At 55.3% G+C, this 12,509-nt stretch overlaps 1 protein-coding gene across 1 annotated transcript in view; it reads left to right on the forward strand.

Moving 5' to 3' along the window:
• LOC119974367 (integrin alpha-E-like) overlaps positions 1-12,509 on the forward strand; it is a 406,093-nt gene that overhangs the window by 82,217 nt on the left and 311,367 nt on the right. Inside the window, 2 exon segments of the mRNA XM_038813139.1 lie at positions 10,044-10,147; positions 11,612-11,679. Coding sequence (XP_038669067.1) covers positions 10,044-10,147; positions 11,612-11,679 — 172 coding nt within the window.

The following is a 12,509-nucleotide window of genomic DNA, read 5'->3' on the forward strand; positions in this document are numbered from 1 at the left end:
CATAGCTGTCTGCCATTGGTGCAGCACACCGGCTTACCATTGGCCCTGGTCGGTCTTGTGCCTCTCGACCGATTGGTTGAGACCAGTCATGTGACAGCTCTCCGATTGGTCGAGAGGCTGAGCAACCACGCCTCCTTACCGAGGTATAAATAGTCGAAGTGCCCGGCGGTCGTCCATTTTATTGTAGACAACCGCAGGGCTAAGTTCTAGCTTACTAAAGCCTAACTTTTGTATAGCAACTCGTCTCTCGTGCAATTGATGGCTCATCAATTTAATAAGCTAGATTTTTGAAGATGGAGTTCTGGATCAAGCCCGAATGCCTCCGCATCAGCCCGCAAACTCCGAACTCTGCAGAACTTTTTCAACATTGGCTGGCATGTCTCGAAGGATACCTGGAATCTGCAACCAGCCCCCCCACCATGGCACAGAAGCTTCACATCTTCCACTCCAGCGTGGATATAGGACCCTACGCAATAATCAAGGAGGAGAAAGATTACGATGCCGCCATACTAAAGCTGAATGGACAATTCCTTAAACCAGTCAACAGAGTATTCGCCTGACATCTGCTGGCCACCAGACAGCAGCTCCCCGATGAGTCATTAGACCAATTTTACCAGGCCCTCGCCATCCTGGGGAGGAATTGCTCCTGCCTCCAAGTTTCAGCTACGGAGCACATGGAACTACTGATCAGAGACGCTTACGTGGCTGGGATGCAGTCGTCCAGATGCTGGAGAAAGACGACCTCAGCTTAACTGAGGCACGGACTCTCTCCACCTCCCTGGAGGTCGCCGATCAAAACGCCCGCGTCTATGTCCCCAGCCGCGCTGCACCATCCTGGGCCTCCTGGCACGCTTCCCCACCGCCATCCGCCGCTCCCGGCCTCCCTCAGTCCTGCGCCACGGGACGCCCCGACAAGCCCACGGGGCCCCGCTGCTACTTTTACGGGTTCGCGAAACACCCTCGCCCGCGCTGCCCAGCCCGCTCCGCTCTCTGAAAGAGCTGCGGGAAGAAGGGCCACTTCTCCTCCGTCTGCCAGGCCAAAATGGTCGCTGCGGTTCTGCGCAGCGACCAGGGATCCCCAGATCTGGACCCTTGCTGGCCCCTCCTGGACGCCGCGCAACACTCTCCCCCCCGCTCCCGGGCCCCTGCACCCGACCTGCGCGCCTCTCTCTCTCCTCCGGGCCCTCTCGGTCCCCTCCTGGGCGCCGCACAACTCTCCCCCCCTAGGCCCCTGCGCCCGGCCTGCGCGCCCCTCTCTCTCCTCCGGGCCCTCCCGGTCCCTTCCTAGATGCCGCGCAACTCTTTCCCCCCCGCCCCCGGGCCCCCGCGCCTGGCCTGCGCGTCTCTCTCTCTCCTCCGGGCCCTCCCGGTCCCCTCCTAGACGCCGCTCAACTCTCTCCCCCCCGCTCCCGGGCCCCCGCACCCGGCCTGCGTGCCTCTCTCTCTCCTCCGGGGCCCCTCCAGCGCACCGCGCTACTCTCAGCTCGCCGCCCCCGCACGTGGCCTGCGCGCCTCTGTGCCCCCGCTCCCAGCCGCTCCGATCGGCCCACCGGCACCGCTAACCCCGCTCCCAGCAACCACGAGGGCCCCATGGGCGCCGCCATCTTGGGGCCCCGACTCCACGTGCGGATCCTGGGCACCACCTTCCGGGACTGGCACGCAAGGTTCTTCCAGCATCTACTCGGACGACGACGACGAATATGGATTTTCTCCACGGCTCACGGCCATTCAGCTCGACCAGTCACGTCCACGCACGCTCGCCAAAACGACGACGCTCATCTACCTCAACGGCCACGAGACGGGCTGCCTGCTGGACTCCGGGAGCACGGAAAGCTTTGTTCACCCTGCCACGGTAAGACGCTGCGCGCTCCCTGTCCATCCTGTAAAACACAAAATCGGGTTAGCCTCAGGTTCACACGCCGTCCACATCACCGGGTGCTGCATCGCAGACCTCACGGTACAAGGGAAGGTTTTTAAAAATGATAAACTCCTTGTCCTCCCTGACCTTTGCGCTCCGGCACTCCTAGGACTGGACTTCCAGTGCAACCTGCAGAGCTTGACCTTCCAATTCGGCGGCCCTATACCCCCTCACTGTCTGCAGCCTCACGTCCCTCAAAGTGGACCCCCCCTCCTTGTTTGCTAATCTCACCCCCGATTGCAAACCCGTCGCGACACGGAGCAGACGGTACAGCGCCCAGGACCGGTCCTTCATCAGGTCCGAGGTCCAGAGGCTGCTGAAGGAAGGGGTCATCGAGGTCAGCAACAGTCCCTGGCGAGCCCAAGTGCTGGTGGTCCGGACTGGGGAGAAAAACCGGATGGTCATCGACTATAGCCAGACCATCAACCGGTTTACGCAACTGGACGCGTATCCTCTCCCCCGTATTTCCGCCATGGTAAACGATATCGCGAAATACAAGGTCTTCTCCACTGTGGACCTTAAGTGAGTGAACGCAAATACACCGCGTTTGAGGCAGATGGGCGCCTCTACCACTTCCTTAGGGTTCCATTTGGTGTCACAAATGGGGTCTCGGTCTTCCAACGGGAGATGGACCGAATGGTCGACAAATACGGATTACGGGCTACCTTCCCGTATCTCGATAATGTCACCATCTGCGGCCACGACCAGCAGGACCATGACGCCAACCTCCAGAAAGTCCTCCAAACCGCAAAACTCCTTAACCTCCCATACTATAAGGATAAGTGCGTGTTTAGCACCGACCGTCTAGCCATCCTCGGCTACGTAGTGCGTAAAGGAGTGATAGGCCCCGACCCCGAACGCATGCGCCCCCTGATGGAACTCCCTCTCCCCAATACCCTCAAATCCCTCAAACGCTGCCTGGGTTTCTTCGCTTACTACGCCCAATGGGTTCCCAACTACGCCGACAAGGCCCGTCCCCTCATCCAAACCACGACCTTCCCGCCGTCGACAGAGGCCTGCCAGGCCTTTAGCCGCATCAAAGCGGACATCGCAAAGGCCACGATGTGCGCCATCGACGAGTCCCTCCCCTTCCAGGTCGAGAGCGACGCATCAGAAGTTGCTCTGGCGGCCACCCTGAACCAAGCGGACAGACCCGTGGCCTTCTCCAGAACTCTCCAGGCTTCCGAACTCCGCCACCCCTCTGTGGAAAAGGATGCCCAGGCCATAGTCGAAGCGGTGCGACATTGGAGGCACTATTTGGCCGGCAGGAGGTTTACCCTCCTCACAGACCAACGGTCAGTAGCCTTCATGTTTGATAATGCACAAAGGGGCAAGATTAAGAATGACAAGATCTTACGGTGGCGGATCGAGTTGTCCACGTACAACTATGAGATCTTGTATCGTCCTGGGAAGCTCAATGAGCCTCCTGATGCCATGTCCCGCGGTACCTGCGCCAGCGCGCAGATAGACCGCCTCCGCTCCCTCCACGCGGACCTCTGCCATCCAGGGGTGACCCGTCTCTACCATTTCATTAAGGCCCCTGGTGAACGACCTTAAATTGAATCAGGCCGAGCCTGGCACAGGTTGCGGTCGAATTTACCCTACTCAGGGCTTCTGCCCACAGCCCGTCCTCCATTTCCCCGCCTAGCTCCTCCTCCCATTTGAGTTTCAGCTCCTCCGTCTGGGACCCTTCCTCCTTCATGAGCACCTTATAAATATCAGAGACTCTACCCTCCCCTTCTTACCCCCAGAGACTATTCTGTCTTGGATCCCCATTGGCGGGAGGCCTGGGAAAGATGGGACCTGTCTACGAACAAAGTCCCGCAACTGTAGGTACCTGAAATAATTTCCCCTTACCAGACCAAATTTCTCCACCAAGCTCCTCAAACTCGCAAAGCTCCCTTCCAGGAACATATCGTCCACCCTCCCCACCCCCGCCCGCCGCCATGCTCGAAACCCCCCATCCATATTCCCGGGGGAAAACCGATGGTTGTCGCAGATTGGCGCCCAGACCGATGCCCCCATCTCCCCTACATGCCTCCTCCACTGGCCTCATATCCGCAGGGTCGCCACCACTACCGGGCTGGTGGAGTACCTGGCTGGCGGCAACGGTAGAGGAGCCGTGACCAGGGCTGCCAAGCTGGAGCCCCCGCACGAAGCCACCTCCACCCGCTCCCAGATAGACCCCGTACCCACCATCCACTTCCTTATCATAGCGATGTTGGCCGCCCAGTAATAATTAGTCAGACTCGGCAAAGCCAGGCCTCTGTCACTGCGGTTCCTCTCCAGCATCACCTTCTTCACCCGCGGGGATTTTCCCGCCCAGACAAAGCTCATGATCATCCTGTTAACTCTTTTGAAGAAGGACTGAGGGATAAAGATCGGGAGGCACTGAAAAATAAACAGGAATCTAGGGAGGATTGTCATCTTTACAGTCTGCACCCTCCCGCGACAGCGGGAGTGCATCCCATCTCCGAAACTCTCCCTTCATTTGCTCCACCACCCTGGCCCAATTTAACTTGTGCAGCCTGCCCCAGTCTCACGCCACCTGGATTCCCAAGTACCGGAAATTTTCCTCAACCAGCCTAAATGGTAGCCCTCTCAATCTGTTCTCCTGGCCCCTTGCCTGTACCACAAACATTCACTCTTGGCCATATTCAATTTGTATCCTGAGAACTGGCCGAACTTTCTCAACATTCCCAGTATACTTCCCATCCCGGCCACTGGGTCCGACACGTACAGGAGTAGGTCGTCCGCATAAAGAGAGACCCTATGTTCTACCCCGCCCCTCACCATCCACTTCCATCCCTCTGCGGCTCTCAGCGCAATCGCCAGCAGCTCTATGGCCAGCGCAAACAGCAGCGGGGAGAGCGGGCAGCCCTGTCTGGTCCCTCGGTACAGCCTAAAGTACTCCGACACTTCTCTGGTAGTCCTGACGCTGGCCTTTGGGGCCTGTTATAATAATTTGATCCAATTCACCAATCCCTCCCTGAACCCAAACCGCTCGAGCACCTCCCATAGATAGTCCCACTCCACCCGGTCAAAGGCCTTCTCGGCGTCCATCGCCACCACTACCTCCACCTCCCTGCCCGCCGGGGGCATCATTATCACATTAGGTAATCTTCTCAAGTTGGCCGCCAGCTGCCTACCTTTCACGAACCCAGTTTGGTCCTCCCCAATCACCTCCGGTACGCAGTCCTCAATTCTAACCGCCAATACCTTTGCCAGGAGCTTGGCGTCAACATTAATCAGGGAGATTGGCCTGTAGAACCCGCACACCTCCGGGTCTTTACCCCGCTTCAATATCAGTGATATAGTGGCTTGCGACATTGTCGGCGGCAGGGTCCCTCTGTCCCTTGCCTCATTGATAACCCTCGCCAAGACCGGGCCCACCAGCTCAGAAAACTTCCTATAGAACTCTACTGGGTATCCATCCAGCCCCGGAGCTTTCCCCGCCTGCATGGCCTTTAGGCCCCCCAATACCTCCTCCACTCTAATCGGGGCCCCCAGCTCATCCACTCGCCCCCCCCACCTACTGTTGGGAATGTTAACCCGTCCAGAAATCTTTTCATCTCCTTCGGTTCTTCCGGCATCTCCGAAGTATACAGCTTGCGATAGAAGTCCCGGAATATCTTATTCAATCCTGCCGGGTCCTCCACTCTGCGCCCCTCCCCATCCATCAGTCTACTTATTTCCCTGGCCGCCTCTCTCTTCCTGAGTTGCTGCGCTGACAGTCTGCTAGCCTTTTCCCCATGCTCGTACACCACGCCCCTCGCCTTCCTAAGCTGTTCCACGGCCCTACTTGTGGATAGCGCCCCCAGTTCCGCCTGTAGTCTCTGCCTCTCCCTGAGTAAAACCTCCCCCGGGGACTCCGCGTGCTCCTCATCTATCCGACCCATTTCCCTGACCAATCTATCCATCTCTGCCCTGTCTGCCTTGGCTCTGTGGGCCCCAATTGAGATCAACTCCCCCCGCACTACTGCCTTTAGCGCCTCCCACAGGGTCGCCGCTGAGACCTCCCCCGTATCATTCACCTGCAAGTAATTTTGCATACACCTCCGAAGCCTCTCACAGATCCCCTCCTCCGACAGCAGTCCCACCTCTAGCCTCCATTGCGGGCGTTGGTAGCTCGCCCCCCCGATCTGCAGGTCTACCCAATGCGGGGCATGGTCTGAGATAGTAATTGCCGAATATTCCGTGTTCTTTACCTCCCCTATACAATCCCTGCTTAGTGCGAAGAAACCTATCCTAGAATATACTTTATGGACGTGCGAGTAAAACGAGTAGCCCCTTCCTGTCGGCTGTCTATCTCTCCAGGGGTCCACTGCCCCCATTTGCTCCATAAACCTTTTCAGCTCCCTTGCCTTTGCTGGGAGTCTACCCGTTCTGGGACACGACCGATCCAAAGCCGGGTCAAGGACCATGTTAAAGTCCCCCCCCCCATTATTAGCCTACGAGAGTCCAGGTCCGGGACCTTCCCCAGCACTCTTTTAATAAAGTCCACGTCATCCCAGTTTGGGGCATATATATTCACCAGCACCACTCTTCTCCCCTCCAGTCTGCCCCGTACCATCAGGTATCTGCTCCCCCTTGTCTGTGGCTATGCCCTCTGCCTCAAATTGCACCCGCTTGTTGATCATGATTGCCACCCCCCTGGACTTCGAGTGGAAGACCTGGCTAATCCAGCCCTTCCTTAGCCTAGTCTGGTCAGACACTTTCAGTTGTGTCTCCTGCAACATAATTACGTCCGCCCCCAGAGCCCGCAAGTGCACGAACACCCGAGCCCTCTTAACCGGCCCATTCAGCCCCCTGACATTCCAGGTGATCAGCGGGCACAACCCCCCCCCCCCCCCCCCCCCCCCCCCGGTCAGCCATAGCCTTTCTCGGGCTGGACCCCGGCCCGTGCGTCGCGCCATTCCTGGCCCGCCTCTTGGCTGCCTCCACCCTCGACCTCCTTTCCAGTGCCTATTTCAAATCCCTCCCACATCAGCAGAACAACCCTGCCCCTCCCCCCCCCTAGCAACATCCCCCGATACTCCAACCCTGCCATCCACTGGCTATGATCTCCCCCCCCGTCCTTAACCCCCCTCGCTGACCGGCCACCCTTAGTTACCGTACCGGCTCCAGTGTCCTCCGTGAGCCGCACAAAAAGTAAAAATCCAATCGAAAAGGAAAAAACAGAAATAAGAGGAAGAAAATAAAAACATAAGAAAAAAAAAATCAGTGTCCAAAAGTAAAGGAAAGAGTCCGAAATGTTCCGCTTGGCACCTTTGACTCAGCAAACCATTGAACAGCAGTCCAGGCCCGTTCGGCGTACCTTCATACAGTAGATCTCGGGGCCCTAATTCAGGTCCGTGGGGCCTCTTTTCGGGACCAGGCCCTGATCCCTCGCAAAGTCCATCGCTTCTTCAGGCTCGGAGAAGTAGTAATGTGACCCTGGTGCGTGACCCACAGACGAGCCGGGAACAGCAGACCAAACTTCACGTGCTTCTTGAACAGCACCTCCTTGACTTGTTTGAAGGCTGCTCGCCGCCGAGTCACCTCCTGGCTTAGGTCCTGGTAAATACGGAGGACACTGTTGTTCCACGTGCTGCTCCTGGCGCTCTTTGCCCACCGTAGCACCCGCTCCTTGTCCACGAACCTGTGGAACCTAATCACCATCGGGCGGGGGGGGGGGGTCCGCACGGCCGCCCCTGCCTCGCCTGCACTCTGTATGCCCCCTCCAGCTCCGGCGGTCGCGGAAAGGCTTCAGCCCCCATCAGCTGCTTCAGCAGGTCTGCTACAAACGCTGCAGCATCAGCTCCCTCAGCTCCCTCCGGGAGGCCGACCATCCTCAGGTTGTTCCTGCGGACTCTATTCTCCAGCTCCTCCACTCTGTCCAGCAGTCTTCTCTGCCGCTCCTTCAGCCCGTCAACTTCTAGCGCTGCAACCGTCTGCGCATCCGCCTGCTCCTCCACCGCCTCTCCCAGCGCCTTAACTTTAACATCTTGCGCATCCAGCCTGTGGTTCAGCTGATCCACCGCTTTCTGGATTGGGTCCAAGCTGTCCCGCTTCAGCGCTTCAAAATTGGATTTCATTACCTGGAGCATGTTATCCAGCGCCAGCTGGATTGCTGAGTCCGGGGTCCGTGTGTCCGCCATCTTAGGTTCCAGGTCAGTTTCCTCAGCTCCTTGTCTTTGTCCCTTTTTCTCTCTTTTCTTCTGCCTCCTGGACTCCCGCGGTTCCATGTGCCGCCGCCTGCTCTTCAGTACTTTCACGGCCCGCCTTCCTACTGCTCCGTGGTCCCGCTATCGCGGGGAATCAGCCCCTAAAGCCCCGCCGGAGTGAGAGCCCGCCGAATGTGCGGCTCACTCGGACATCGCCGCCACCGGATGTCATAGATCCCTGAAAGTTACCACCCAGGTTGATAGGGTTGTTAAGAAGGCGTACGGTGTGTTAGCTTTTATTGGTAGAGGGATTGAGTTTCGGAGCCATGAGGTCATCTTGCAGCTGTACAAAACTGGTGCAGCCGCATTTGGAGTATTGCGTGCAGTTCTGGTCGCCACATTATAGGAAGGATGTGGAAGCATTGGAAAGGATGCAGAGGAGATTTACCAGGATGTTGCCTGGTATGGAGGGAAGATCTTACGAGGAAAGGTTGAGGGACTTAAGGCTGTTTTCGTTAGAGAGAAGAAGGTTAAGAGGTGACTTAATTGAGGCATACTAAATGATCAGAGGATTAGATAGGGTGGACAGTGAGAGCCTTTTTCCTCGGATGGTGGTGGCTAGCACGAGGAGACATAGATTTAAATTGAGGGGAGATAGATATAGGACAGATGTCAGAGGTAGGTACTTTACTCAGAGAGTAGTAAGGGTGTGGAATGCGCTGCCTGCAACAGTAGTGGACTCGCCAACATTAAGGGCATTTAAATGGTCATTGGATAAACATATGGATGATAAGGGAATAATGTAGATGGGCTTTAGAGTGGTTTCACAGGTCGGCGCAACATCGAGGGCCGAAGGGCCTGTACTGCGCTGTAATGTTCTATGTTCTATACCATAGTGTCTTGAGCCCTCTCCTTACAACATCAGGATATTGCAGTCTCCCCATGCAGACCATAGAACTGCGGCTGGGGCAGGATTAGTGGACTTCCACAACAGCAAAACTGGTGCCAGACTTGGACCAATTCACCTACCGTTGAGGGGCTAGCACCGCGCCACGTGGAACATGATCAATTCCAATGACAAACGGTGCGGGATTCGCTGGGTTCACGATTGACACTCAGGAGACTGACAAGCTGCAATGCATCTACACACTTCACTCCCCACATACACTCATCCCAGCCAACAAGGTGGTACTGGTTGTGCTGGAGCATGTCCATTGCATTGATGGGTTGGCCGAGGCCAGCAGGCACCTAGGAGGGTGCCTTGCGGGGAGACCCATACGACCTGTGGCCCTAAGTTCACAGTGGGCAGTCAGCAGTGTGCACAGCAGCAAGGCTGTTCCATGCCCTTCCACCCCGACCCCACAGCCCATCTCCTGGCACCTCACACTACCCACCCAGCCCTGGAAGTGCCCCCCATCGGTCAGCGGCACGACTTTCAGCAAACTATGGCGATCTTAGTCACTTCCCGTACCCCCTTTCTCCCCCTCAGCTAGCCACGGCACCTGTTTCACGAATTTTAAAAGCACAAGTGAACCTTGCGTCGGGAATTTGCCCCAGTGGAGGCGGAGAAACGCGGAGGCCCCAGAGACTACCGAGTTGGGCTCACTAATGATATGCAAACGGTGCTCCGGTACACATTGACGCCGCTGTCGAGGTGACGGAGAATTGTGATTTTGCATTAAACTGGCAGCCGCCACAATTTGGCGACGGAACCTATTTACAGCCCAATTGTGTTTCCCGATTCCGTGTCAGCCAATGGAGAATCCATCCCTGAGCTTTGAAGAAGGTGATTCAGTTAAAGCATTTCTTATGTAGCGTGGAACACAACTGGTACAGAATATATTCTGGTGAACACTTGTCTGTAGGTTAATTACTGACACAATAATTGTGATTTGTTTTACCTAGGACATGATGAAACTTAGCATTATATTTATATATTTGACTTTATTTCATTTATATATTCTTATTTTTGTTAATAGGATATTGGTCAGTTCTCCCCTGTATACCAATGACAACAGACACTATGGGAGAATAGAGAAATGCGATATAAAAAGACAACAGTGTGAACATGTCAATCTCACAGGTAACCCATATCAGAAACAATTTATCGTTTATTGATCTTAAATTATGTGCTTTGGAATTTTGAGATTTTTTAAAAGCTCATTTATGATGCAAGGCCTTTCTAGATCTCAAGTAAGAGTTCAAGGACAGCTTGAATTAATATAGTACTCCTTGTTGGCTGAAAACATTCTCAGAGTATTCGGGACAGAAATGGTGAATTCTGGGAATGTGTACAATGAAGGAAAATAAATTTGTACAGTGGAATTCGCCGATCCTGAGACGAAGGCTGGGATTCTCCGCTTGCCGACGCCGAAATCGCATTCGGCAATTGGGCGGAGAATCCTGTTAGTCGCCGGAATCGGGGACGGTGCCTGCTTTCAGATGCTCCGCCCCCCCAAAACAACAACATCAGCTGTTGGGACGGCTTCAGGATGACATCTGAAGGCCCTCCCCCGATGCTCCACCCACAATGGGCCGACTTCCCGACAGCGTGGGGTGGGTGTGCTCTGAGTTTTCGCCAACCTCGCATGGCGGCTGCGGACTGCGCCCTACACCGCCACAGTCAGGGGGGTTGGAGCATTATGCTGGCAGGAGGACTTTGGCGGGGGCTTGGGGGACTGGCCTGGAGGTGGCGCGGTGGGTTATGGGGGGCACTCACTGGCAGGCCGGGTCCGTGCGCGGCCGTGCCATGTTTTACGGCGCCACTACTGCACGTCATCGGCAGGTGCATGCGCGGCCGCGGACCCAACGATTCTCTGGCTGTTTCTGGCGGAAACGCGAGGGTTTTACGTGGCATGGCTGCTAGCGCCCCCACTGTAGTGCGGCAGGTATGTATCACAGAGGGGGTTGTAGGCAGACGGGCAGCCCAGACAGGGGGGTGTGGAATGTGGAGGTGGGATGCGGTGTCTATGCCCCTGGCCAGCCTCTCTTCACCCCCCCCCCCCCCCCCCCCCCAAATCAGTGAACCCGGAGGCGATCAGAGCATCCCCTGTGCTTTTTTACGGCAATTGATGCCAGTTTTGTGGTCATCATTACTGAGACGAGCTTTCAATTGGCAACTTCTCACTCGAGCATGGTCAGTTCTTGATCCATTAACAAACAAGGCATCTGGCATAATTCAGTTGTTGACGCCTGTCCAAAACCTGTCAGAAACTTTGGGCTGTGATCTTAGCCTGTCCCAGGTCTGACTGCCTGTTTCCACTGTCAGAGGATTAAACTTTATGTTGGAGGGCTACTTTTACTCACAATATTTTTGGTAAACCTCAACAATCAAACTCTAACTTTAAAAAGTACCATCCTGTCGAGCGATGAAGCCTCAGGTGATATGATATTGCACTCGTCTTCTGGTTTCAGCAGCAAGCAACAGATATCAAGATAAACAACAATAAAATAACCCATGAACAGTCTAGGAAAGGACTGAATGATGCCTATCTCTTGTACGATGTTTAATATGTAAAATGACAACCTTTTGCTTTGTGTTTTTCAGAAGCTGATAAATCTCGTATCAGGCCCGGCTTCGCCATGGCTATCAGTTCATCACACACTCAACTCTTGGTAAATGATAAAGTACTGGATAATCCACTTGTTAACAAAATTAAAGCTTTTGGGACATCAAAGAGACTGTAGTAGAATGGCTGGGAAACAGAAAGCAGAATGTAATGGTGAATAAAAATAGAAAATGCTGGATAAATGCAGCAGTCCTGGCAGCATCTGTGGAGAGGGAAAAGCAGAGATCGGAATTCTCTGTTTGGGAGACTGGGCGCGATCTAACCAAATTAAACAGGATTAGCGTAGTCATTCCCGGCGTTCGCAGTGTGACCCCGCTATCTAACGCCACTCTGTCTTGTTTTTGGTCCCCGTGGGGAACGTCCCCTGAGGCTGCATTTAGCATCGTTGCCTGCAAGGAGGAGGTCCGACGAGCAGAGCTCCTCACTGCAGGAGGAGATCGGGATGCCATTTTAAAATTACGTCTCGATCTCACACCGCCCCAATGCAACCCATGGACACCCCCCCCACCCCCTCCTCAGGCCCCCCCCGCACCCCACCTCATATGGGCAGGCCACCCTTGATGAATTGAACAGCTGTAGGCTGCTGGCTTTGTGTGGAAGCTGTCAATCACAGCCTAGTTAAAGCAATTTCACAGATATGAATGAAAGGCTTTCAGATCTGGTGGGGATCTATCTAATTGGGGGTATCTGGAGGTTGTCTCTGTAATTGGGGGTCTCTTTTATAGGCGGGACACTCATGGAAGGCTCGTGGGGGGATCTCGTAGGGGTGGGGTCAGCAGGATTTGCATTGTAGGGGGGGGGGGGGGGAGGGTTGCTGTCCGATAGACTTTTGGGGAAACTCCCTTAGAGAGTTGCACCCTTGGCCCACTGCGAGGT

The sequence above is a fragment of the Scyliorhinus canicula genome, chromosome 12 (genome assembly GCF_902713615.1).
Source record: "Scyliorhinus canicula chromosome 12, sScyCan1.1, whole genome shotgun sequence".
Lineage (NCBI taxonomy): Eukaryota > Metazoa > Chordata > Chondrichthyes > Carcharhiniformes > Scyliorhinidae > Scyliorhinus > Scyliorhinus canicula.